The 27,209-nt window shown below is 44.6% G+C and overlaps 1 protein-coding gene across 7 annotated transcripts in view; it reads right to left on the reverse strand.

Moving 5' to 3' along the window:
- Positions 1–27,209, reverse strand: part of PPFIBP2 (PPFIB scaffold protein 2) — a 1,154,531-nt gene that overhangs the window by 292,259 nt on the left and 835,063 nt on the right. For all 7 annotated transcript variants that reach the window (XM_085648219.1, XM_085648223.1, XM_085648222.1 and 4 more), the window contains one exon: positions 13,344–13,455. In XM_085648219.1, the coding sequence (XP_085504345.1) occupies positions 13,344–13,455 (112 nt within the window). The remainder of the gene's footprint in view (positions 1–13,343; positions 13,456–27,209) is intronic.

Here is a 27,209-nt window from a genome sequence, read left to right on the forward strand (position 1 = left end):
AAAAAACAATCTGAGGATGGAGAGGATGCCCATGCGCACTGTGGTCCAGGGGAGGAGTCACCTATCTCAGGATACTTCGAAGACTCTTCCAGGACAACAACGTGCAAACATCCGGACCCAACACTAGGCGGCGATCTAGGCACAGATATGAATTCAGCAGCCCACATGCCTCGAACATAAATATATATGTTTTTATTTGTTTTCATTGGAAAAAACAAAGGTTCCAGGGACGTTATAGTTAGGCTCACATTTCACTTGTACATAACCGGTGAAATGGCATTACAATATACAGATTGTGAGAAAAATAGTACATAAAGCCCCAGTGGGCTGTTGTATAAATTATGACACCTATACAGTATGATTGTTAAAAACATACAGAGCAAGGTCAAAGCATATACCACCTGCAAATATAAGCATATAATATAATGCCATAAAGCCCAAGTGGGCTTGGGCACCCCCACCAATAGGGATGCCTAGATACCATTTAAGCAACAACCAACAATCTGTGGTAAGGGAGAGTACACGTGTATCTCCAAACCCATGTTTTAGTTGAGCTGTGGCCAATTGGAGCTGTGCCAATAGGACAGCAATCACACCAAGCATGGCAATGACGTGTTGACATCCACATCCACTGTGTCATAGATTGAATTATGGACATCAATGCCCAATTAACATGTCTTGCCCTGATGTGCAACTGGATGCCGGCCACTGTCACACACACACGGGTCCGGCCACAGCTCGATACTTCCCCACATGGGCTGCCACTTTTTCTTGGTAAGTTTGTAGATCAAACCATTGTGCATCCAACACCCCTCACCTGGTGCTGGGTGTCAAACACAATATCTCCGCAGATGTCCATCAAATGGCTAGGCATCCCTGGATTTGAATAATCCACCACCTGCATTGGTCGACGGAGTCGGTCATTGGCAGTTCAGGCAGGCCAAAATAAATATGTTTACCGACTTCCCACCAAGGCCGCCAAACCCATGACGGGTGAAGCCATATGAGGAAGGGTAGGACCCTCTTGTTCCACAACAACTACAAAGATGTTTGGTGCACTCACGGCCTATAAAAATTGGCTTTATTAACCACAGGCACGTTTCAAAAAATTGCCTTCCTCACTGCAATAAAACCAGTGTCAAAGGAGCACAGTGTTAGTTTCATTTCAATTATCCAGCATTCTTATTGGTTGATCCGTGGCCAATAGGAAGACAGCAATATCCCCAAGCATGGCAATGCCATGTCAACATCCACAGTGTCATAGACTGAACTATGGGCCTCGATGCCCAATTAACACATCTTGTCCCGATGTGCAACTGGATGCTGGCTACAGTCACTCACACCGGTCCTGCCCCAGATCGATACTGCCCCACATGGTCAGACACTTTATCTTGATTAGTATATATAATTTTAGTAAAATCAAAAGGTCTTGGCTAATCCCAGACCTGGAAAATTACTAACATAGAAGACATGTATTTTCTAGTACTACAATGTGCAACAGTTTTTAATAGAAACATTGCAAGGGTTAAGTTGTTTTGGTATTCATCATAATTGCTTTTATTGTTAATGCAATTTTATGTTTATTTTGTGTGCATCATTGTGCTGTTTTATATCTTCATCATGGAATCATGTTAAACTGATTGATTATTCATTTATGAGAGGATTGCTTTAAAACGCACTGGTTTGCGTAATAAATCCAGTTTGTAGCTCTGACAACAGTGGGGAGTCAATTCTTGCTATGACAATTGCTTCCTGGGTAGCTAAACCTTCTTCTATCAAGCTGGGAGATCATTAAATACAAATGCAGGTAACTGCCTCACTGAAGGCTGAGTTGCAATCAACAGGGCCCTGCTCCTTTTTGAGGTGTAATAGCAGTTGGTTTTCAAAATGTGTGAAATAATGCAGTGATAACTGTTGTGCCCAAAAATGTAGAGGTCCCCTGATAAGAACTGCTCAACCTTGAAAAAGGTTAAAAGCATCAAGAGATCAAAGTTTACTTTCACATAGTTGTCAAACATGCTATCACATATGGGGAGAGGCTGTGGTCTAATGGCTAGGGCGGTCGACCTCAAATCTGGGGAACCGGGTTCGAGTCTCGGCAATGACGTTCACATCCTGTGATTGTGTGCAAATCACTTAATCTCCCCATGCCTATCAAAAAATGAACGTGTCCTTGTGTAATACAACTGGTACGCATGTAAAGCGCTCTGATACTTTCAGGGCAAGTTCGCACTATATAAAACTTTGGGGAGAAAAAAAAGAAAGGAAAAGTTGTAATCTTATGTTAGAGCACTTCTTTCAGGTCAGATGGGGCCACAACTATCGGCCTTAAATATTGTGTAACATTTCATGATAATATACAGTTTTTGTGCTTTTGGTTAAAAGATCCTTAATTGCTCATCTTACATTTTCAGACTGTCCACAATGGATGGATAAGATCCAAAGGAGTCAAAATCACCATTCCTTCCCATACTGACCAATCTGGGGTCACACAAATGAATGTTTGTCCAGCTTTTATGATAATGTATGTCCCTGATTATGGAACAGGAATGGGGAATAGAAAATGCTTATAATCAAATAAGATCACTTGAGGCCAAACTGAGATAAATCATATTAGCCTGGAGCAACCTCTTTGAGTCTCAGGCTGTGAACTGCAGAAATGTATAAATTAATTTGTCAAATAAAGGAACCTGTGGTTTAAGTGTTGATTTCACTGATGTTGAGAAAGTGGTGGATTATATAAAGGAGCTAGACCCATCATTCTGTAAAGATAAAATACATTCAACAGTCAACTTGTTATTGTGTTTACTAGTAAATCTACAAGATAAGGGACTATTTGATGAATTTGTGCTTAAGTACACCAGAAACCTGAAACTGCTGTACACTGTAAGAGTGTGTAGCAGTTTCAGATTTTCGAAAGCAGTTTGAAAGTTCTGAACATTTCAGGTAAGTCAGGCAAACAATTAAATGAAATCAATGTAAGAGAGCACTTGCAGTAAATTAAACAGTCATATTTCAATTCTGTAAGCCTGGAATATGTCATAAAATCAATTGTAAATGTCATAGCAACAAACAGAAAGAGAAACTGTCCTTATTCCACACTGTACAATAATTCATAAGCATGGCCATGTGAAGTGAGGGATCTGAAAATGATGGGCATTGCTTGGCCTTGACATTCCATAACCTAGTTTTCAGGATGTTCAAAAACTAATCTTTCTTCATGTGGGGAAAAAGAAAAAGGAGCCGGAATTAAAGTAAACTATTTGTTCACAATCCCACAAAGAGTTGTAGCACTTGGCGCGATTAGTGATGCCTCACATGCATGAGAACTCATTAACGGTCTTAAGGCAACAGCGGTAAGCCATATGTAAGCTCAACCGGAGGGCAAATGCTGTAAAACAAGATCAATACACAAACTCTAGATTTGGGTAAAAATCAATGTTCCGCAAGAAAATAACCAATTTCTGTAAGGCTTACTTGCAGCAGCTTAGAATTTTACACCTACATTTTTTGTGCACAAATCACTTCCAATCACTTTGCCAATGCTGGCATTCCCACAGGACAGTGTGCCAAGGAACAAACTAACATCTGTAACAGAAAAAAGTGGCTAAGGGTGAAACATTTTTCCTTATATCACCAATGACTTTGGAGTATTTCTTTATCCCTTCACACTTTATCCTCTTTTTTTCAAGAGCAAATCTTTGACCATTTCCAGGGTGATAAAGGGTCAGAGACTAGGCTGTAAATGTTCACAAACACATGATTTGAAGGCCATTCACAGACTCATAAGGCTGTTACTTTTCTCATTACTGTGAAAAACACTCCACTTAATGGAATGCATTAAAAAGACCAGTACTAAAATGAACACATCCACTCGCGCAGGCAATATGCTTAAGAAAGAACATTGAAGAAAAAGTATTTTTGATTTACATAAAACCTTTCTCTACTCTGTCGCTTATAATTGATAGTTTCCATTGTCTTGCTAGACAAATTATTCCAAGCATTTGGCAAGATGTTTGCGGTCAGGGACAAACCAAGCATGTTTTCAATACTTCTACATGGAGGAACAGCCTCTTTGCAAGAATAAGTCCCTCCGGCCAGGATTATTTTGTGCAGCCAGAATCTTCTCTCATTAAAGACTTGCATGTGCTTAGTATATGTATCAAGATGAAGGCCCCTCAGGTGGATGGGATATTCTATCATAAATGTGGGGGATGCCCCACCCGCCAGATTCCAGGTGCGATATAGCATATGGTACTTGTATACAGCAGACAGGATAGCCACCATGTTTTGATGGAGTCTCCCGTTTGCCCAACTCTTTATAGAGCCCTAAAACACTAACCATGTGGTTGAACAATTACTTCCCACCTTTTGCATGCGATTTACATATGTGTAATTGTACTCAGTTGTAGCAGAAAAACAAGCAGGTGCAAACAGCTTTACACCTGATAGGTATAATTTACAGGGTAAATTCGGCCAATTATAGCTGGAAGTGGGCATTTTTTCAACTTAAGAATTTAGTGACGCACTACGCCAGGAGGCTAAAATTTGTTAGTGCTGTTGACCAATCCTGCTGTCTTCTTGGCATAATAAAAATAGATTGGACTGTCTCCTAAATAAATAGAGAATGAGCAAACTCATACCTTTTCGATCTCATCAGTTATCCTGAAGCATTTGAATGGATACACATGTTAAAAAAAGATATGCAAGAGTCCCCTGGGAAGAAGTTAGCCAGCCAGTGAGACAGAAGACTAGTTTGGAACATAGAACTTAAAGTTTGCTGATCTTCACTTTAGAATATTTGTTTGATTTGGGAGATATTCCCTTTGGTGATCTTCATTTTGGAACATTTGATTGCTCTGGGACGTTTTCCTATATTCTGTGGAAATGTTGAATAACAAGAACATATTCCAAATGGTGGGTTGGAAAGCGTGTGATTTTTCAATTAATTGTCGGGTATCAGAGACAATGAGGTCAGGACTGGCGGTAGTAGGCATCAGGCGTTTTCCCGGGAGGCAGGCGAGTAGCTAGGGGGGGGCGGTGGGGGCGGACCGCCCCAGGCGGCACTATATTTAGGGCGGCTGCTGCCTGCGGCGGCCTTTATAATTTACTTAGGGACACAGTGTCACTAAATAAATTATAAAGTCGGGCGGCCCAGTTTGAGTGCAACTGCAAGCAGCGCGCTGCGCACTGCGCGCACTGACCTACTTGGTTGTAGTGCTGTGCGGAGTGCGCCAGTGCGTCAGCGCCTGCTGCTGCACTTGCAATTTGATTATTTGCCAATGGATGTTGATGTCGATCATGACCGTTAATCTCTGCCCGCGGCGCCGCCCCGGCGCGTATACGTTGACTGGCCCATCCCATGATCCCAGCCTGCTCCAGGGCCGTCAATCATGGAGAGCGCGCGCCAGCGCTACCAATGACGGCCCTGGGCTACATTTTTGCCCACCCCTCGCAATGAGAATGGAGCGGTGACGCGTCAGGCGCGTCACCGCTACGCACTCTCGTGACGACCTTGTGGCCTGGGGGCACGGGCACTGGCAGTCTCTGCTGCGTCACCGTGGCGGAGGATAATTCGTTACAGTGCAGTTGAAGTTCGTTCTGCAGTAGTAGGTAAGAGAATGTGTTTCTTACTAATTCTTTTCTTTTTTAAAAATATGCGCAGGCCCAGCAGGACACGTACTTCCTGTGCGCACTGCGCTTCATTCATTCATACATACCCAAGTGTATGCCCTTACTTGTCGTGCAATGACTGATTTATGTGGTAAGGGGATGAAAACTAGCTGTATCCCGTCCATTCATGGGCCCAGTTTTTAAGTCCTACAACATTAGTGAGACTTTAGAGGGGTGTAATATATGTTTATGGCACCTTTGGGCGCCAGAAGTTAGTGTTTTGAGCTTTGAGTTTTGAAAACACCTCCATGTTCATTTCATCAACCTCTTTTACAGGAAATGTGACGCCCAGCTAGTTGGGCCCGGATTATGAGCTTAGCACAGACATTTTGCCCTGTGCAAACTGGATTTGCAATGTTAATTCGAAAACAATTTTTATTTCAACTCATTCACAGTGCAATTTCATTTTAAGCCAGTGGGAATTGGTTTGGGACAAGAGGGCCGATGAGTGTGACTGGTCTTCGACTGGCACCAAAGTTTGGGAATTATACCTCTAATGTACTGGGGTTAACCCACATAAACTGAGCACCCCTTTAGTAGTTGACTACCACGCTAACGAAGCAGAGCAGTCCAAGGTTTACCCAGAGAACTGGTGTGGGTATGCGGTCAATAATCATTAAGATGCGTATATACTAATAAACACTTCACTTTCCTGCTTGTGCTGTTCCGAATCCTTAAACAGAAAAAAGTACATTAATGCACACACAACTAAATATTTATACAAACATATGGACTGAATGAAGGACTTGTGTATACAGCAGAAAACAAAAAGCTTAAATAGGTAAAAAAATAATATAAAGAATGATTCCTTTGTTTTGTGGGGTTTCATTTTTGTCACTATTCGTGTTCCCATCACATATACTGGTCTTAATGCTGCAGTTAATTCAAAAAGGCACTCATACTTTAGAGCAATCACAAATCGAACTTTTTAGGCCCCAAGTCTTAAATTTTAAATTACGTTCCTTTCCGTCCCATATAATTTAATCAATCTTGCTATAACATTTGGTGCTCCACTGCCACATGTTTCCAGTGATCCTAATTATGAAGCTACAATATTCACCATCATCCAGGCTTTAACGTAGGGGACTAACCCAGGGATGTCTGCAGGGTCGGACTGGGACGAAAAATAGGTCCAGGCACTAAACTAAAAGTGCCCCCTTTAGTGAATAGTAGCCCATGTTTGCAAACTGGGACAGTATTTTGTAAGGTATGTCTTTGTCTTTCTTGTCTTTCCCCCTCTTGCCGAACGCCCTCTTGCTGTATAGCCGCGGCAATGCCCTCTGTGTCTCCTACTTTCCTGACCTCTTCTTGCTTTGTATTTTTTTTTATCCTTGTCGTTTGACGATATTATGGATGTTGCTTTTATATCTGACTGGGTTATGACCTCCGGATGCATTGGGGGGAAGGGAGCCCTTTCAGTTCAGGATTGCTGGCATGGCATTTAGGAAAGCCCCTGCATCTTTCACAAATGAACATTTTGAATATATTTTAGGTTGATAGCCGGTTTTGATTGTCTTTGCTGGTGACCGTGAGGCACCTTTTATTGTCACCAATGTGGTTTGCGCCGTAGGGTCAAGGAATCCTGTCATAGCCATGCCCTTGTAAGGCACGCCCAACATTTTGTTCTTCCTTTTCCTGTTGTTAATTATGGTGGTAACTGACCGCCTTTCACTTCCTGACCTCATTCTCCGCCTGAGGAGCTGCAAGGACTCAGGAGAGCCTAAAGAGCTGTGGTAGGGGAGCCACAAATTCGCATGGTTGCAAGTAGTCCGCCCGTCCACATGGCTGCCTCTGGCGTGAGGGAGAGCTGACCCTAGCTCGCAGGGTGGTTGAGCTGCTTGAAAGCAATGATCTTGCTAGCACCTGGCGCTTCGTGCTTCGTGAGCCTCTGTATGTACAAGCGATCCTCCGAACTTATCCAGCTCGTGGACAAAGGCCAATGTAGGGATGAAGGGAGAGGAGCCCACACGACCTTCCCAGAGAACACAGAGAGGGATGAGAGAGAGAGGCCCCCGAGCAGAAGCTTCAGAGCAACCGCAGGCGGCAGCCAGACCTAGCTGGGCAGCTTCTGCAGTGCCTGGCTCGCACTCCAGCTCCCTCCCAGATCCCCCCGCCTCTTATCTCCTCCTGCTGCTGAGGATTAGAGTCGGGCTGCCACTGCAGGTATCCCTCTATGCAGGAATGACCCTAAAAGGGATGCTGGATAGCAGGACTGGGGAGCCCGTTGAGTCTGCACCACCGCCCTGTTGATTCTTCAGGAACCGGGCTGCCACTACTGCCGCCTCTGCCACTGCATAGCTTGCAGCCCCAGATGAGAGATGTAGAGGTTGCAGAGGCTGAGGTTGCAGAGGCAGCTCCAGCTCCTCGCGCCCCGAATGGCTTGATGGTGCAGCACTAGGCTGACTCAGGGCATCAGCGGACATGCTCTCCGAGATCATGGAGGTCCCATTGCTGCATCTGCAGCTTGTTAGCTAGAAGATGGTCTGGAGCTGGACAGAGCAGACATTCCAGTTCTCCCAGTAAACAGCATGTGAGTAACGCATGGCAAGTCACCACAGTAGAGCTCCCAAGAAGGGTGGAGGAGAAAAAGTTAGGAGAGGCTCCGCTCCATTTGCTCCATGGATGAAGACTACTCTGAAAATTGGGATGTTTCCAGACATGGGCAACATAGGCAGCAGCCTGTGCCTAGACATGTTTAGGCGACTGGCACCACCTGCTGCAGAGTGCTAGTCAAACCCGCTGAATAGGGGATGTAGCTACAAAGAGTGCCAAGGACAAAGGACCTCCCCACATGTCCCTATAATACCTTATGGGGACCATGATGGGACCGTGCACAGATGCAGGAGCGACCTCTGTCTCGTACTCGTATACAAAGAGTTTAGGCTTGTCTGGATTTTGGTGTACAGATGTGATTTTGAGTAAACAGGTCTGAAAAGTGGCTGCTTCTCATTCTTCATTCCTCAGCCCCTAAAAATAGAGAGAAAGTCCCACAGAGATCAGTGGGAATCTTGGAATAACTCATGTAGAACCTCATTTGCTGAGTACCGCAAGACTCAATGGATTGGCTGAATATGAGGATGAGTGTTATTTCCCTCTGTGAGTGCAGAAATACATTGTTTTACCTGGCTATGCGGGCAGCCTTGGTGTACCTGTGACTGCAAATGTTGTGTTCTCCATACAGCCAGGTAGACGGCCAGTTCAGCCGCCTCTATATCAGGAACACAGTTGATCAAAGATGGGAACGTGACTCCTAGCCAGCAAAGCATTAGCTTTGATTTCTTGTTCGCCCACATTTAGGGATTCCTTGACCCAGAGCATCATGCATAAATGCAAACATGGACCGTGATGACCCAATAAAGTATTTCTAGCCCACTCATAAACACACACACACATGCGCAGATACAAGCGCCACGCCATCATCCAATCCCAATCGTACAGCACAGAAAGGTAACCCTATCCTGCGTAGGCCAAAGCAAACAAGAAAACAACCCTCCGTCGTACCACATAGGAGGTAGAGTAACATTCAGAGGGGAGTAACAAGGCACTTCATAGTTATCATTTTAATAACGTTTTTAGGTTAGATGTCATACAATTAAAATACCACAATGCAGACCACACCTGGAAGAAATACTTAGGGGATTCTAGCATTCACTGAAAAGAATCCGTCTTCCCCTAATAATGTTGCTACAAATTGGATAGAGTTGAACAAGTTTCCATGGCCCCCATAACTGTGTTTAAGGATTGTGATCATAATGTGTCGCCCCTCCCTGTATTTTAGCTTTGGGCCCCCAGGCAGGCTGTGCACCATGTGTGTGCTCAGGCTGCTGTGAAGGAGAGATGCACTATTACAAGCTGGTTTTGGGTACCAAGAGCACATGTCTTTTCATTCCCAGGGAGTTGGCTGCTGCTGCTTGGAAGTAATGACAGGGAGCGACCCCTGCTTGTTGTTGCCTTTGGGCCACCAGAGTGGGCTTTGTATCCGGTCTGTGTTGGCAAGGTGGAGCTGACTGACCCCTTTGTGCTGCGTTTAGTTTTAAGGGCACACAGTGAGTCATTCCCTGTGAATAATTAATTTGCTGTTTTTGAAAGATAAAGAATCACAGGCTTCCACACTGTTAAGTTAGTTTTGGGTCCACAGAGCACATCACGTTTGTGCAGGTCCCCACTGCTTTAATGGGGGGGACCATGATGTATGGTCATTTAATGTCAGCTGTAGATGAAGGTTACATGAACAGTGTCATGTATGTGCATGTTTGCATTGTGCTGAGGGGATTACCAGGTAATTGTTCACGCAGCTCTCTGATGGATGTCACATGCGTTTTTTCTGAGTCCCCAGATAGATCATGCAGTCTGTGTGTTCCCTTTTGTACTGCCAGTCACCGCTGTTTTCAACTGTGTAGCCTTGGACCGTGTCATGTATGTGCATGTAAGTTGCATGATCAAGGTAACTATTAGCGGCGATACTACGTGTCTCTCGGACCTCTTTGAAGTGCATGCCCCCCCCCCCCCCAGGGGGGGCTGCAATCTGAGGGATAGCCCCGGGCGCCACAAGCTCTAGCTACGCCACTGCCGGGAGGCTGGAAGGGTGGGGTTAGGGCCAGGAGCCCTGTTTTGCAGCGGTGCTGCACTATTGACCCTCAGTAACAAAAGCAGCAGTGCTTCACACTTGCACCCCCACCCTGCTCTTCCTCTCCTGGGGGGGGGCCTTGTCCTACAAAATTGCCAGGGCTGCTCTAGGTTCCCAGTCTGGCCTTGAATAGGGTGAAAGGAAGGAGAATTTAGGAACTGGGAGACCTTTATGAGAGAGAGAACTCTATTATCTTTCAGGAGGCTAGGCAAAGGTTCTAAGTGAGGCCAGGTCAATTTTTGATGTTTGCCTGAATGACAGCAGTGGGACATCATTGCTAGGATGGATTTGCAGGTTGTCCTCAAATCGGCCATTATGCAGGCGATAAAAACACTTTCTGGCTAGTGGGTCTCCTCTTTATATGCAGCAAAAACACAGGATCAAATGAGAAAGCCTCTAGTGGACGAGCCAAGCGGGATAGGGTGCCCTGATAACAGGCTCTGAATGGGCCAGAGCTGTCCAGTATCATATTTAAGATGATATATTGGGCTTACCTTAACTGTGAAACCCTCAGTAAAATCTATCAGACAAAATTAAATGTATGCCCCGGCTACCATCAGGAAGACTTTCTTCATATGATTTGGGTATGCTCAGTGATTAGGGAATACTGGGAGAAAGTAGTGGAGGCCCTGTCCCAGGAAGTGCGGGTCGACTGCTCACGGGAGTACTGTATTTTAGGATGGCACTCTGGATGTAAAAAGGCCAAGTTCTGCTTTAAGTTTGTAACCTTCTTATTAGTACTCTCTAAATGCAGAATAATTATTTAAATGATACATCCACAGGGTTCCTTTCTACAAATGTTTCAGAAGAGTTGTTAGCTGGAGAACTCCAAATGAAGATGGTGCGCACTGATAAATGACTGCATGCGGATCTCCTAGGTTGACACAGGCAGGTGGGTGTGCTTCCTGAAAAAGACCCTCAAATGCCACATGCATCTCAACCTTCACAGAATTAATACCATATAAATTAGTAAGGGGCCCGATGTGTGGGTAATTAGAAAAAGAATTGTAAGTTTGGGAAATGTTGTCTCCTTGTTTTAACAGATGCTGATGATCTTTAGAAATATTAATGTAAATGTATGTTTTCTCATTTGTCATGCAAAATAAATACAATAAAATGTATTTAAAAAATGTTGTGTATCTAAAAGTGATAATTAAAAACTTGAGAATAATACTCATTTAGTCATTACTGTATTCCGATTTTGCAAGTTAATAATCCAAAAGGGTTGATCTGGCAAAATATTCCCACTGAGAATCTTGATTAAAAACATTTTAAGAAGTTTCCTGAGGACCTGAAGATTCACAAGTTTGTGCAACTCCCCTCAAAAGAAGACAACAGCCAACTTGTATCTCTGGAAGGCACTGAGCAGAAAGGTAACAGGCAGGTTAAATGAGGGTTTCATGGGCCTTTATCACACTTATACAGGCAGCTGAGGATTGTATTAAGTAACCATCTTCAAAGAGGTATTTTATCTCATGAAGTTATAAATACTATTCACCCAGGAATTCTGCCTAATTTTACATAACCAGTGCCTTATAAAATGGAACAGGGCTCATTGCCCCAGTGTAACTGGAATGAGTTTGGGTGGTCTGGATTGTCTCCTTATTTAGGTCACTCTACTACCCTGATCCAAGGAAAGTAGAAAATAAAGTACCTAAGTATCTTCAACATATTTATGGTCATGCTGCATAAGGTGCACTTTGTACAGAAATTCAGAAACACCTATGTTTGTGCTGCATACCATATACCAACCACACTGTCCAGCAGTAGTGGTTGTGTGCCTGTTTATTTTATGGAATTCCCTGTTCAACATCGTCCACCGGGTACCTGTTAGAGCATATTTCCCTAAACTCAAAAGCTCTTCCTCCTTGCAAATTTGCCACTGCATGTCCCATTAAGGAGCATTTAAATAAAAGTGTTCCTCCCTGTGGCGAGTACAGGGTCTGGACCACCGACGGTGCTATACATGCCCCACAAACCTCGAATGGGCATACAATCAGACTCTTGACAGGTTAGGAATTTCTCAGTAACGCAAATGTTTCCTAATGGATTAAGAATGTCCGTGGAAGAAATTACTTACTGAATTTGTGACAACATGACACTCTTTACTCAGAGTAAAGCAATAACATGCACTATAACTAAATGAACCTAGAAGTATTTCATTTAAAATTCTCACACTTGTTGTTCGATCATTTTAAGAAATTAACATGGCACTGTTATTGGTTATGTTCATTCCATGGTTATTGGTGCTCAGAATTGATCCGATATCTGGCAGTGTTGTTTAAAGGCAGTATATTGGTGCATAGACCTAATGTGTATAATTTGTAATGTTATATAAAAATCCCATTCTTACTGCTCGTCTGTGACATCTTCCTTAAGACCAATGGTCAGAGACTGACAGGCAAGGCCAATGCAAAATGTTCAAATGCATACTATAATTTAGCATGTGAGGTAAAGTACATGTATTAAAGCCTAGAATGCCAACATTACACCAGATATCTTAAACACTGTGTGTATTTTGTTTACTTCTTAAACCAGTTTTCACATGTTCAAGCTGCAGTTTACCACACTTCAACCTAACTTTTAAGAGTCAACAATTTCATTGTTGGAAAGACCTGTCATAGCAGAGTCAAACCTGTAAGGAAAACAAATATATGTACAGATATGTGCGGATAGTTTTTAAGAAAAGAATAGAGCACTCTGCACTCTCATATTGTTTTTTTTTTTTTAAAGGAAGGAGAACTAATTGAAGCAGCATTGAGTGAGTGACATGTAATTAAAATAGTGGAAGATGTCAATATAGAGGGAAGCATTGGAACGGAAAGCTGATCTCATTATTTAGGACTTTCAAACCAAACTGACATTATTTGGCGGACTTCAGTAATCATTATTAATTGATATAACAAACCTTCGACAGCTGAAGCAAGATGCAGCAGAGTTTTCTTTGCTTACCATTGTTGACGAATCTAGACATATATACATTTTTGCTACAGCACACATGCATAATTCTCAGAATTGTTAATTTATCTTTAAGACTTATTACCTCTTTCTGCATTTTCAATTTGCGCTGTAGCACTGCTTGAAATCTGCCCATGCAAGCGTTCAATTTCAGCATCTTTTAAGGCGAGTTGCTCCTGGAGCTGTGCAATTTCAGCCTGTAAAATACAAGAGACACCTGAATAAATGCACATCATCACCTTAAATACCAGAAACAAGTCTGGGAGAAAGTTTCTTGATAAGGCTTGATTCTTGAAAAACTTGATTAAACACCAGTATAATAAGTAATCCGGTCAACGGATGGACCTTTTAGCCAAACAGTAAAAAACAGAAAGCATACAATAACTTGAAGCTTCATATGACAATGTTATACGAATATTCTTCATAATTGGAACACAAGCCAAAACATTGGAACCCATCCTGTAAGCCACAGCATTCAAATTTGCAAATATTGTTTTGTTTTCGCAACATGCAACATTTTCAATACAACCACATTCATATCCCTTTGCTTTAGTTCCTTACATTAACCATTATATTCTAGTGCAGCTTTACATCATTACATCCATCTCTTGTTTTATTCTTGAATATATCTAATTCGGCTGAGGTCCTTGCCTTCACATCTTTAACCCATGAATCAAATGAAAGGCCTGTCAAGTTCTTCCACACTATTGGTCTGTTCTTAGTCAATATCCATGCTGTGCCAATTTACGCAGTGGTTTGTTTTCCCTTCACCCTATTATGTTTAGGATTATGTTAAGCACTGTATGGTTTATATCTATACCAGATTTTCCGGGCATTTTTTAAACTTGCTCTGTGACTCCTCTCAGTCACACTAGACTAGATGTCCTCCATTGGCTTTCAAGAATTAACCAAAGTTCAAGTATGTCTTCGTTTATTTTACGTATTTTGATGGTTTCCAATTTATGCACTGTATTGTAACAGATCACCTGAACTTGGAAATCCTATATATTGTTTTCTTGTACATGCATTGTTCCAATGATTATCATTTACTATATCTCTCAGGTCAATACCCCTTTTGCTTCTGCTCTTTATCAGGTTTGCTTTCCCTGCTATCATAATGGATCAAATTATGGTGGATGCCAGGTCCATTTACTTCCCAGATATGGCACAATCTAAAATGTCACAAACATTCAAGGTATCTCGTAAAAGTCAGCTGCCCACCCCTGGCTGCTTTCATTATTCAGCTTGGGGTAGCCAAAAATATCAACTTGTAAATTTAATATCAATTCAGACATTTCTCAACAATCTACATTCAATGTGTTGTATGTTTCCTGGATGGCCAATTGTAGTTTCCATATCTTAGCCTAACTGCACATGTTATAGGCCTCATTTTCTTTTTTCACACATTACTACATAAACATGCTTGCTTTGTGCCACATTATACTTTTACATGGAACCTACATACGTTATCACGTTCTGCTCTTTTCCTGGGATTTAGTCTGAAAACCACAGACAAGGTCACACAACAATGATCCTTGTTATTATTTGTCACCAGGCACTAGCACCTACACAAAAATGCAGCTTTCATTCAAAACACACACGTGTCTTGTCATATAGACGAGTACAGGACCTAAAAAACATACATGGAACGAGATAAGTTCTATGACAAGAATACTGCGTCTGCTGAGATGTAGAACATTCAACTGCGTATGCTAAGGTAGGGGGTCTGCTACTAATTCCTGAGATCTTTGATAGATAATCATTTAGCGTCAGTAGAGGGAGCAGGGGAGTGGGGGGTGGTTTCGGCAACTCAGTCCTATAAACGACAGGGCTTTTCATGGGATACGGTTTATTAACCATGCTAACAGTATTTTTCGTATGCATTTGTTTTCTAATTGTGGCAAGATTACTGCATTTCAGAGCACAATAGTTTAAATAAATATTCTAAACTCCCTTTGTGACCCCTGTTTATCTCATTGTAGACAAGTATAAGTGAGAGAGTGAAAGGGTGTGTCCTGTGACCGACATCCCTGAGTGGGTTGAGAGTGTTGTGGGGTGGCAATTCACTTGTTTCTCTGGTTAGGAGTGCAAGTGATGACCTATAGCTAGTTGGACTCTGGCTCCTAGATACTGAGGTGGTATGGTGATTCAGTCCCTACATACTGATGTTCTCTGGTCCCAAGCTATCAGCCTTATTACGATAGCAGTCAGACGAGCGTCCGACTGCCATCGCTGCAGGATGGAGACTGTCCAACATGTAGTCAGCAGTTCCACCCGCCAGTTTATGATGTGACCGCTGTGTAGGCAGTCGGAAACATCCCTTTTTCTATTGTGGCTTGGGCTGCAGCCCCACAGCACAAATCGCAACAGCTAAAGGGATGCTTTTAAACATCCATGCATCGTGTGTCAGGCATCATCTGGTGCCTACCACACGGTGCATGAATGTTTGGGGGGCACCACATGTGCCTCCCTGGCCATATAGTGGAGTCCCAAGGGGATGGGGCCCTGCTAGGGGCTGCCAAAGTCCCTTACCGACAGTCTTTCCATGGCAGTGGGACCGCCATGAAAATGCTGCGGGAAATGGACATTGTAATCCCTACGGCGGTGCCTGCTCCATTGTGGGGATTATGGTACAACCGCTGTGCCAAGAGGCTCCTTGAACCTCTTGGAGGTGGTAGTCTGTCCCTCCGACTGCTGCGGTCTGACTGACCACATCGTAATGCAGTGATCGGACCGCTATCCTGGATGTCGGTGGGACAGCCACTGTCTGCCTGTCAGTCCTACCGACATCATATTAAGGCCCATAGTTCACTTCCAGAGCAGAATCCCTTCAACATGGCGCTACCAACGTTTGGTCTGGTACTCACTTGGGGTAACACCCTAGCACCTTTTCCCAGACACGTCCGTGGTGTTAGGAATTCTCCTCCACAGGTTTTAGAAAGTACCTAGTGCTGTTGGTTTTTCAAGATTTAGTATTAAAAAGTTTTACACCCAGATTGTGCTGCATTTTGAATTCTTTTGGTTTGTTTATGACTCAACCCTTTCCTATTGCTGTTAATTGCCGCTTGGGGGTGACTCAGCATTTAATGCAACATGGAGTTCCTAGTGCTGGAGCTGCCGTTATTTTTGTGATTGAAGCGGATGCTGAGTTCCGCTTTGAAGTTTTTTTTACTTGTGGGCCATATTCCCAGCTGTCGATGCTAATAATAATACTTTTCATAACTACACTATTCCACAAGTTCCTAATGCTCATCGATCATATACACTTAAGCGAATTCCTATAACTGTCCGGGAGTGCCAGAATTGTTTTAATGGTGCCCTTCCCCACGTGCTTGGCACTGTCCGCATGGGCCTCTTAAGTATTAATGGGGCCGCCTGGTAGCCGTTAGCGGGCTATACCCCGTATCCAGATTTGGCTAATATAAATCTAGTGCAGACTTGTGCTTTATACAATGTTCTTCTTGTCTTATATAGACGTATGACCCAATTCATTGTCCATGCCTTGCTGGCTGGACCATGTAGCGTTGCTCTGCAGGTACAACCTCAAGTGCCTGCAGCTCATGTTGTAAGTCCTGTAACTGTTCATTCAGTTATGGGCAAACGACCAACAAATCATGAAGAAATACCCTTTTGGATTGCCTGAAAAACAGATCAACTTCAAGCTGTGTTTCCCTTACAGGACCAAAAGACAAGCACAAAATTTAACTATATGCTTACCCAATGGCCTGGTTACCCCACTAGCAGACTGCAATACCTGGGTGACTATTTTTGCCACTGTTTACACTCTTTGTCATGTAACTCCGTATCGAAAGTCCTCAAAATAAATACAGAATAAGCATGACGCAGGTCCTGGCCTCGATTACGGGATGAACATTTTCAGGAATTTTCCCAGCGTCTTTAAAATGATTCTTTCTAATGTTAAAGGTGAAGCAGCGTCTTCGGCTATATGCCAGCGACTTGCCACGGCGGTAGTAGCCGACCACGAACACGAGTTGCCGGTCATTATTGGTAATATATATACGTCTTTAGGAAGTAATAGTTTAGGAACCAGAGCTTAAGTAGCACCACTTGGCAAGCCTAGTTCCGACAAAGATACTAAGGCCAACTGTGAGTTTCCTAAGAAAACATGGTTCTCCGCCCTCAGAGTCCTCTGAAAGGCGATACGATTTTCGTGATCGCACTAAAGTTAAGATCCTGACAGGAAAGAGATGCTGGATCCCAGTTATCCTCGTTCCTTTCAGGACTTGTCTGACCATCAGTACGACAGAGGAGGGCAATGTGGCCACAGACGAGAAGAGTACGTGAAACCGAAAAGTGAGACAATGCTCATCTGACGTGAAGATAAAGAAAAAGGATAGGCCTCCTCCTTATAAAGCCCCTTTTCAGAAAAAGAAAGTTGCTGCATTAACAACTAAATATGCCGCAAACTGTGAGAATACTCCTCCTGAACAGGAGTTGGGCGGTGACTCACCTCGACAGCGCAGCAGAAGTCACCATAGTACGCCGGAATCTCCATCAATATCTGGTAGATAAAGCAACTGAAACATTTATTACAATTGAAACCGCGAACACCCACGTAGCCCCCCGGACCAGCTCTATGACTTGAATATTCAAATTGAAGGGGACGTTAAACGCACCATTAAAGTTGTATTTTGGGACAATTTAATTACGACTTATGACATTCTTTTGGCAGAGATCAACTGGCCCCCACCATTTGTTCTTGCATGACCCCAGGGTGAGGATGTCATACTCTCCTCTTTATTGCATCTTGTCCCTGACAAAGTCAGACAAGCTTATGCATCTGCGTGGGCCCTTGCATTAGCCCCCACACTTTATCATAATCATACTGGTTGTGATAAGGATTCTCCTTATCACATTATTCCTACATGGTCCACACCTCAGTTACAACCACAATATCCTATTAAACAAGATACTAAGGCAACTGAAAAAGAAATTCTGTCCCAACTGGAGTACCAGGGAGTCATTAAACCCTAGGGGTCTCTGATGAATAATCCTATTTTTCCTGTTCTGAAACCAGATCATTCCTATCGCATTGCCTTAGATCATAGACATGTAAACAGTGACGCATGCACATTTGTTGTACAAAATACCGATAGCACTGTGCTTAATAATAATTTAGTTCATAAAAAATATAAAACCACTTTGGATATTTCCAATGGTTTTTCAGTCACAATTTGGCACCAGAGAGCTGTGACTGGTCAGCTTTTAACGCATTGGGATTCAAGATGCGCTACTCTTAACTTCCTACGGACTAGAAGAACAACCTCAGGGTTACTGCGGAGGAGAGAGTTGGTGGTGCGGCCTTATTTGCCTGCACGAGGCTGACGCGTCTCTTATAGGTGTAACTTGCGTGAGAAGTCCCACAAGATGAAGTTTCCTTGTACAGAGAAGATGAGAGAGGGGACCAGGAAGACCTTGCTTTCTATAGCGCTGCCCAGAGCAAAGAGGAAGGAGATCTACTCCCGCTTCATCTTCGGAGTTGTGAAACAGGGCTGCATGGAGGGTGCTTCTTCCCAACACTACTCTACCCAAATGTCACCACTGGACCCATTGCTTGATTGCTCCAGGCACGTGGAAATGTTTCCTTTTGAGTTCTGTTCTCAATGCCGCCAATCACCTAGATGTGGCTGACAGACCTGAGCATCACAACTGCTGTGTGAAAGACCACAGCACCCAACCAGCAATAGTAATCCAGCTGTTTACTCAGAGATCATCAGTCCAGCTCTAAATGTACTACCAGAGCTGCCTACTACATGCCCTTACTAAAATGCACAAAGTAATCCATGTATGTATCTGTTTTTTTTCTTTTCTTTTAAAAGAACAACCAGAATGTTTTTGCAGCAAGAATTAGGTCGATTCTTTATGACATTGACCCTGATGCTCTGTCCTATGTAGATGATATCTACTTGATTGATGATGATTTAAACACCCATTTAGCGAGAGTGGATCGCAATATATTGCGCTTTGAGAACCTGGTTTACAAATTCAACTTTTACATAGCTTTTCTCAGTGTCCTTTTCTGAGGATATGAATTTACAAATGAGGTAAAAAGTCTTACCCCTCATTTTCTGGAAACGTGTGCTAAATTGCAGGCCCCAAGCAGACTGAATTAATTGCAGTGTCTGCTGGGATTTTTTCATTTTGCCAGGACTTGTATACCTTATTATGCAGAAAGTATTAAGCCTCTTTATGCCTTGATAAGCCCCAACTTTCTGCTTCTTACTGGACGTCGGAACACACTGACACACTCACATCTTTACAGTCTGACTTGCTTGAAACAAGCAATTTACATACATGTGTCAATTCAAGAATTTAGTCACCCATAATTTTGCTGGGTGCAATTAGATTTACATATGTCACCTTCAACAAAGGTGACACAGTACTGACAGCTTATAAATTGCATTTATATTCGCCTGTGGAAATGCATTTTGCTTCTACAGAAAAAATTCTAACTGCTGTTCAAATGGCCATCCTAAAGGAATGGCCACTTGCTCAAGGGAAATGAATTATTGTTGTTTCTCCTGTGCCTGTCTTAGAGGCTGTCATGACCACCAGCATTCCTAATGCAAAAGCCGTCCACCCTCGCTGGATTCAATGGGCTACTTCTTTAACAGCTGTGGATGTAGACTTCGTCTTTGACCTTTCTTTGCAAACTCAAGAATTTTTGCAATATTTACATGTTTCTCCTTTGCCTTCTTCGATTCTGTCTATTGAGCAATACAAGACCATCATTTATACTGATGGTTCCGCGCAACCTGCTAGGTCCTTAGCAGCATGCGCCATCATTCTTGGTACTATTTCCGATGGGGTCTTTCACAGTCAAAATACTCGCACACAGTCTATTGGGCACTGCACTGTGCAGTTGGCTGAACTGAAGGCTTTACTTCTTGCATTTGAACATACGGATCCTAAATTCCCCACACTTACTGTGTTTGATTCGTATTATTGTGTACAGTCCTTGAATGACAAATTACATTTTTGGCGACAAAATAACTTCAGAAATTCCATGGTTAGCACAATCAAGCACAAGTTGCTTTGTGTTAAAGTGGCAAATCTTAAGGATAGGTTGCCATAAACTCATGTTATACATACATTGAGTCATCAACGTGAGGGATCACAAGCATAGGGAATTCTCTGGCTGTTGACGTGGCCAATTCTGCGATAGCCACATCTAAAATTGCAGGTATAATGCGCTCTAACACAATAGTCGACAATAATATTTTGGTTGCTGTAAATGCTTTTAAGAGCGGCACCCCTTTACCGAAGGGCTTTCCTTCTAAATGTTCCTAACATTTAAATGACAGAATCTTCCTTTTGCTACTATTTCTGGCATTGATGATCACGTAATTCCCAACGTGGACCGCAGACATTACTTAATTGTTTCCGCACATGAAGGAGTTGCTTCTGCTCATGCCGGTGTGGCCGTCAACATTTCGCTTTTACATCAAAGGTACTGGTGGCAGGGTTTGTTTCGACAAGCCAGAAAATATGTTTTATGTTGTGATATATGTCAGCAGATTCAAAGTTCTATTGTGTCTCGTACACCGCAGACACAGCTCTTTCATCTCTAAGCAACCTTACGGCTGCATTTATTTAGATCACTGCGGTCCTTTGATTTCAGATAATGCATCAAAATGTATTTTGGTTGCTCTAGATTCCTCTGGGTTTGGCCACAATGCTGGGCTAACGCTCGAACGGTTATTAAAGACTTACAAGACTTCATCACGACTTATGCCTGTGGCGCATTCCACTAGGACCCATGTCCAGCTATCGCTTCTACAGTGTACCGTGATTCGATGGAGTCCATGGGTGTTCAAGAGCATTGTTCTTCTCCATATAGATCCGAAGTTAATTCTGTTGTGGAGAGAATGAACCAAGACTTAACCCCTTCTGTGCCCATGACGAGATGGTCTCGTCATGGAGCACAGTCGCGCTGTGCCGATGACGAGACCATCTCGTCATGACACCCACCCACGGGGGAAGCGCTGGCGCTCCCCCCGTGAGTGGTCGATCTTTTTTTTTTTTAACTGGGAAGGCAGGGGAAGACCTCCCCCCGTCCCCCCCGCGTCATCAATGACGTCAGCGCGCGAACCGCGCTGACGTCATTGGAGGTTTCCCTTTGCTCTCCGAGGCGCAGGAAGCCATTTGCTTCCTGATTCACGGCGAGTAAAGGTCAGTTTTGGGGCTGGGCAGGGGGGTTTCTTGCATCGGTGGGTTTGGGTTAGGGTGGGGGGACTTTGGATGTCACGAGGCTCGGCTCAGTTCGTGTGTGCCTGCTGTTGCTTCCCTGTGAAATGGATCCAAATTTGAAAAACGCTCGTCTTTCTAGTTGCTTCCCTGCGAAATGTATCCAAAAATGCAGAGAAATGCCCTTCTTTGTAATTTTTCAAATCCAAAGTGCAGCAGCATGATTTTTGCATCGGTGGGTTTGGGTTAGGGTGGGGGCACTTTGGTATGCCCAGGCATGCCACGAGGCTCGGCTTCGTTCCTGTGTGCCTGTTGTTGCTTCCCTGTGAAATGGATCCAAATTAGAAAAACGCTCGTCTTTCTAGTTGCTTCCATGCGAAATGTATCTAAAAATGCAGAGAAATGCCCTTCTTTGTAATTTTTCAAATCCAAAGTGCAGCAGCATGATTTTTGCATCGGTGGGTTTGGGTTAGGGTGGGGGCACTTTGGTATGCCCAGGCATGCCACGAGGCTCGGCTTCGTTCCTGTGTGCCTGTTGTTGCTTCCCTGTGAAATGGATCCAAATTTGAAAAACGCTTGTCTTTCTAGTTGCTTCTCTGTGAAATGGATCCAAAAATGCCGAGAAATGCCCTTCTTTTTTTCAAATCCAAAGTGCAGCAGCATGTAGAGAAATATAATTTCTTATATGAGAATAATAGCAAGACTCAGGGGTTGCAAAGTGGCCAGATTGGTTTTTTTTACATCCAAATACACCAGCATCACTTTCCAGAGTTTGCCAGTGAAGTGCTACTTTCATTTTCTCGTCTTTCTTTGAAGAGCATTGTTGTTTCCAGGTTGGAGAGTGTACCATTCCTGGAGGTACTGCAATACCTGGTTGATGGGTGGATTGGAAAACACAATGTGTACCATGGCTCTGTGTTTATGGATGTGGTCTCTTTATACCATACTGCTTACGTTTTGTAAGGATTCAAGCAATGGACAGTGAAACGGTTCCCTTCAGGGCCCTCTAGTCATGTCCATAACTTTTCAGGTGAAACCACTCGCTGATTTCTGAATAGTTAGTGAGAGATCGTTTAGGTAACCATGTTGTTTCTGCTTACATTTCACATGCTTTGCATTCCCTATGAGTGGTTGCTTTTTTTTTTTTTTAGGCAGCATATTACTCTTATCAAGTGCATAATTTGAATTGAGCCACAACCAAGTGTTTATAGCGGGCACAATTAGGTTACAGCTGAAGGCAGTGCGAGTTTCAGTGGGCAAGTATGGTGTTCAGTGGGGATGAGGCACTATGGCCAGAGCTGTGGAATTTGGAACTGGGGAAGCGGGTTCCGCATTCATGACCAGTCCACCACACCACTGTACTGAGGGAGCACATTCCCATGCTAGACCATAGAAGGCCCCACTAGACCTTAGAAGGCTTGATGTCTTAGCACAAGCAGGTCTACCCTAGTGGTGTCAATTGTGGGTTAACCTTGAAGGCCTGTCCACCACAATCCATACTGAAGTCCATCTCAAATTTCCCACCTCCCAGCATTCCCCTGGGTCTCCTGGTAAAAATGGTGCCTCACTTGTGTGGGAGGCCCAAGTACCCGCGACAGGCAAGGGCCCAAAACGTAGTGAGGTGACATCAAAATTGCCTATCTCAAAACCACCTGGTTTTGCAAGGGGGGTCACCTGGGTTTTTGGCCCGGTGCTCGGCGGCCATCTAGGGAAACCTACCAAACCCATACATTTCTGAAAACTAGACTGCCGGGGGCTTCCAGGGAGGTATGGCTTGCGTGGATCCCCCAACGTTTGCTTACCCAGAATCCCCTGCAAACCTCAATTTTAGCTGGAAAAAAACACTTTTTTCGCACATTTTTGTGTGGGAAAGTTGTGGCATCACCGGGCTCACACAAAATTTCCCACCTCCCAGCGTTCCCCTGGGTCTCCCGGTAAAAATGGTGCCTCACTTGTGTGGGAGGCCCAAGTACCCGTGACAGGCAAGGGCCCAAAACGTAGTGAGGTGACATCAAAATTGCCTATCTCAAAACCACCTGGTTTTGCAAGGGGGGTCACCTGGGTTTTTGGCCCGGTGCTCGGCGGCCATCTAGGGAAACCTACCAAAACCATACATTTCTGAAAACTAGACTGCCGGGGGCTTCCAGGGAGGTATGGCTTGCGTGGATCCCCCAACGTTTGCTTACCCAGAATACCCTGCAAACCTCAATTTTAGCCGATAAATTCACTTTTTTCACACATTTTTGTGTGGGAAAGTTGTGGCATCACCGGGCTCACTCAAATTTTTCACCTCCCAGCATTCCCCTGGGTCTCCTGGTAAAAATGGTGCCTCACTTGTGTGGGAGGCCCAAGTACCCGCGACAGGCAAGGGCCCAAAACGTATTGAGGCGACATGAAAATTGCCTACCTCAAAACGCCCTGGTTTTGCAAGGGGGGTCACCTGGGTTTTTTGCCCGGTGCTCGGCGGCCATCTAGGGAAACCTACCAAACCCATACATTTCTGAAAACTAGACACCCGGGGGCTTCCAGGGAGGTATGGCTTGCGTGGATCCCCCAACGTTTCCTTACCCAGAATCCCCTGCAAACCTCAATTTTAGCTGAAAAAATCACTTTTTTCACACATTTTTGTGTGGGAAAGTTGTGGCATCACCGGGCTCACTCACTTTTCCACCACCCAGTGTTCCCCCGGGTCTCCCGGTAAAAATGGTGCCTCACTTGTGTGGGAGGCCCAAGTACCCGCGACAGGCAAGGGCCCAAAACGTAGTAAGGTGACATCAAAATTGCCTATCTCAAAACCACTTGGTTTTGCAAGGGGGGTCACCTGGGTTTTTGGCCCGGTGCTCGGCGGCCATCTAGGGAAACCTACCAAACCCATACATTTCTGAAAACTAGACATCCGGGGGCTTCCAGGGAGGTATGGCTTGCGTGGATCCCCCAACGTTTCCTTACCCAGAATCCCCTGCAAACCTCAATTTTAGCTGAAAAAAACCACTTTTTTCGCACATTTTTGTGGGGGAAAGTTGTGGCATCACCGGGCTCACACAAAATTTCCCACCTCCCAGCGTTCCCCTGGGTCTCCCGGTAAAAATGGTGCCTCACTTTTGTGGGAGGCCCAAGTACCCGTGACAGGCAAGGGCCCAAAACGTAGTGAGGTGACATCAAAATTGCCTATCTCAAAACCACCTGGTTTTGCAAGGGGGGTCACCTGGGTTTTTGGCCCGGTGCTCGGCGGCCATCTAGGGAAACCTACCAAACCCATACATTTCTGAAAACTAGACACCCGGGGGCTTCCAGGGAGGTATGGCTTGCGTGGATCCCCCAACGTTTCCTTACCCAGAATCCCCTGCAAACCTCAATTTTAGCTGAAAAAATCACTTTTTTCACACATTTTTGTGTGGGAAAGTTGTGGCATCACCGGGCTCACTCACTTTTCCACCACCCAGTGTTCCCCCGGGTCTCCCGGTAAAAATGGTGCCTCACTTGTGTGGGAGGCCCAAGTACCCGCGACAGGCAAGGGCCCAAAACGTAGTAAGGTGACATCAAAATTGCCTATCTCAAAACCACCTGGTTTTGCAAGGGGGGTCACCTGGGTTTTTGGCCCGGTGCTCGGCGGCCATCTAGGGAAACCTACCAAACCCATACATTTCTGAAAACTAGACACCCGGGGGCTTCCAGGGAGGTATGGCTTGCGTGGATCCCCCAACGTTTGCTTACCCAGAATCCCCTGCAAACCTCAATTTTAGCTGATAAATTCACTTTTTTCACACATTTTTTGTGTGGGAAAGTTGTGGCATCACAGGGCTCACTCAAATTTCCCACCTCCCAGCGTTCCCCCGGGTCTCCCAATAAAAATGGTGCCTCACTCGTGTGGGAGGCCCAAGTACCCGCGACAGGCAAGGGCCCAAAACGTATTGAGGCGACATGAAAATTGCCTACCTCAAAACGACCTGGTTTTGCAAGGGGGGTCACCTGGGTTTTTGGCCCATTGCTCGGCGGCCATCTAGGGAAACCTACCAAACCCATACATTTCTGAAAACTAGACACCCGGGGGCTTCAAGGGAGGTATGGCTTAAGTGGATCCCCCAACGTTTCCTTACCCAGAATCCCCTGCAAACCTCAATTTTAGCTGAAAAAAAATCACTTTTTTCACACATTTTTGTGTGGGAAAGTTGTGGCATCACCGGGCTCACTCAAATTTCCCACCTCCTAGCGTTCCCCTGGGTCTCCCGGTAAAAATGGTGCCTCACTTGTGTGGGAGGCCCAAGTACCCGCGACAGGCAAGGGCCCAAAACGTATTGAGGCGACATGAAAATTGCCTACCTCAAAACGACCTGGTTTTGCAAGGGGGGTCACCTGGGTTTTTGGCCCGGTGCTCGGCGGCCATCTAGGGAAACCTACCAAACCCATACATTTCTGAAAACTAGACACCCGGGGGCTTCCAGGGAGGTATGGCTTGTGTGGATCCCCCAACGTTTCCTTACCCAGAATCCCCTGCAAACCTCAATTTTAGCTGAAAAAATCACTTTTTTCACACATTTTTGTGTGGGAAAGTTGTGGCATCACCGGGCTCACTCACTTTTCCACCACCCAGTGTTCCCCCGGGTCTCCCGGTAAAAATGGTGCCTCACTTGTGTGGGAGGCCCAAGTACCCGCGACAGGCAAGGGCCCAAACATTTTTTTGGATTGGCAATGTTGATGTCGCATCACTACGTTTTGGGCCCTTGCCTGTCGCGGGGACTTGGGCCTCCCACACAAGTGAGGCACCATTTTTACCGGGAGACCCAGGGGAACGCTGGGAGGGGGCAAATTTGAGTGAGCCCGGTGATGCCACAACTTTCCCACACAAAAATGTGTGAAAAAAGTTATTTTTTCAGCTAAAATTGAGGTTTGCAGGGGATTCTGGGTAAGGAAACGTTGGGGGATCCACGCAAGCCATACCTCCCTGGAAGCCCCCGGGTGTCTAGTTTTCAGAAATGTATGGGTTTGGTAGGTTTCCCTAGATGGCCGCCGAGCACCGGGCCAAAAACCCAGGTGACCCCCCTTGCAAAACTAGGTGGTTTTGAGATAGGCAATTTTGATGTCACCTCACTACGTTTTGCGCCGTGTCCTGTCGCGGGCACTAGGCCAACCCACACAAGTGAGGTACCGTTTTTCTCGTAAGACTTTGGGGGACGCGGGGTGGGTGGAAATTTGTGGATCCACGCAGATTACAGAACTTTCCACTATAGAAATGTGGGGAAAATGTGTTTTTCTTGACAATTTTTTAGGTTTGCAAGGGATTCTGGGTAACAGACCCTGGTGGGAGGCAGTCAAGTCACCCCATCCTGGATTCCCCTGGGTGTCTAGTTTTCAAAAATGTATAGGTTTGCTAGGTTTCCCAAGGTGCCCGCAGAGCTAAGGTTCAAAAACTACAGCTAGACATTTTCCTAAAAAAGGGTAATTTTTAACTGCGAAATTGAGGTATGACCACGTTGCGTTTTGCGCCGTTTCCTGCCGCGGGCACTAGGCCAACCCACACAAGTGAGGTACTGTTTTTCTTGTAAGACTTTGGGGAACGCGAGGTGGGTGGAAATTTGTGGATCCACGCAGATTCCGGAACTTTCCACAACAGAAAGGTGGGGAAAATGGTTTTTTTGACAATTTTTTAGGTTTGCAAGGGATTCTGGGTAACAGACCCTGGTGGGAAGCAGTCAAGTCACCCCATCCTGGATTCCCCTGGGTGTCTAGTTTTCAAAAATGTATA

This window comes from Triturus cristatus, chromosome 3_2 (genome assembly GCF_964204655.1).
Source record: "Triturus cristatus chromosome 3_2, aTriCri1.1, whole genome shotgun sequence".
In the NCBI taxonomy this organism is placed as follows: Eukaryota; Metazoa; Chordata; class Amphibia; order Caudata; family Salamandridae; genus Triturus; species Triturus cristatus.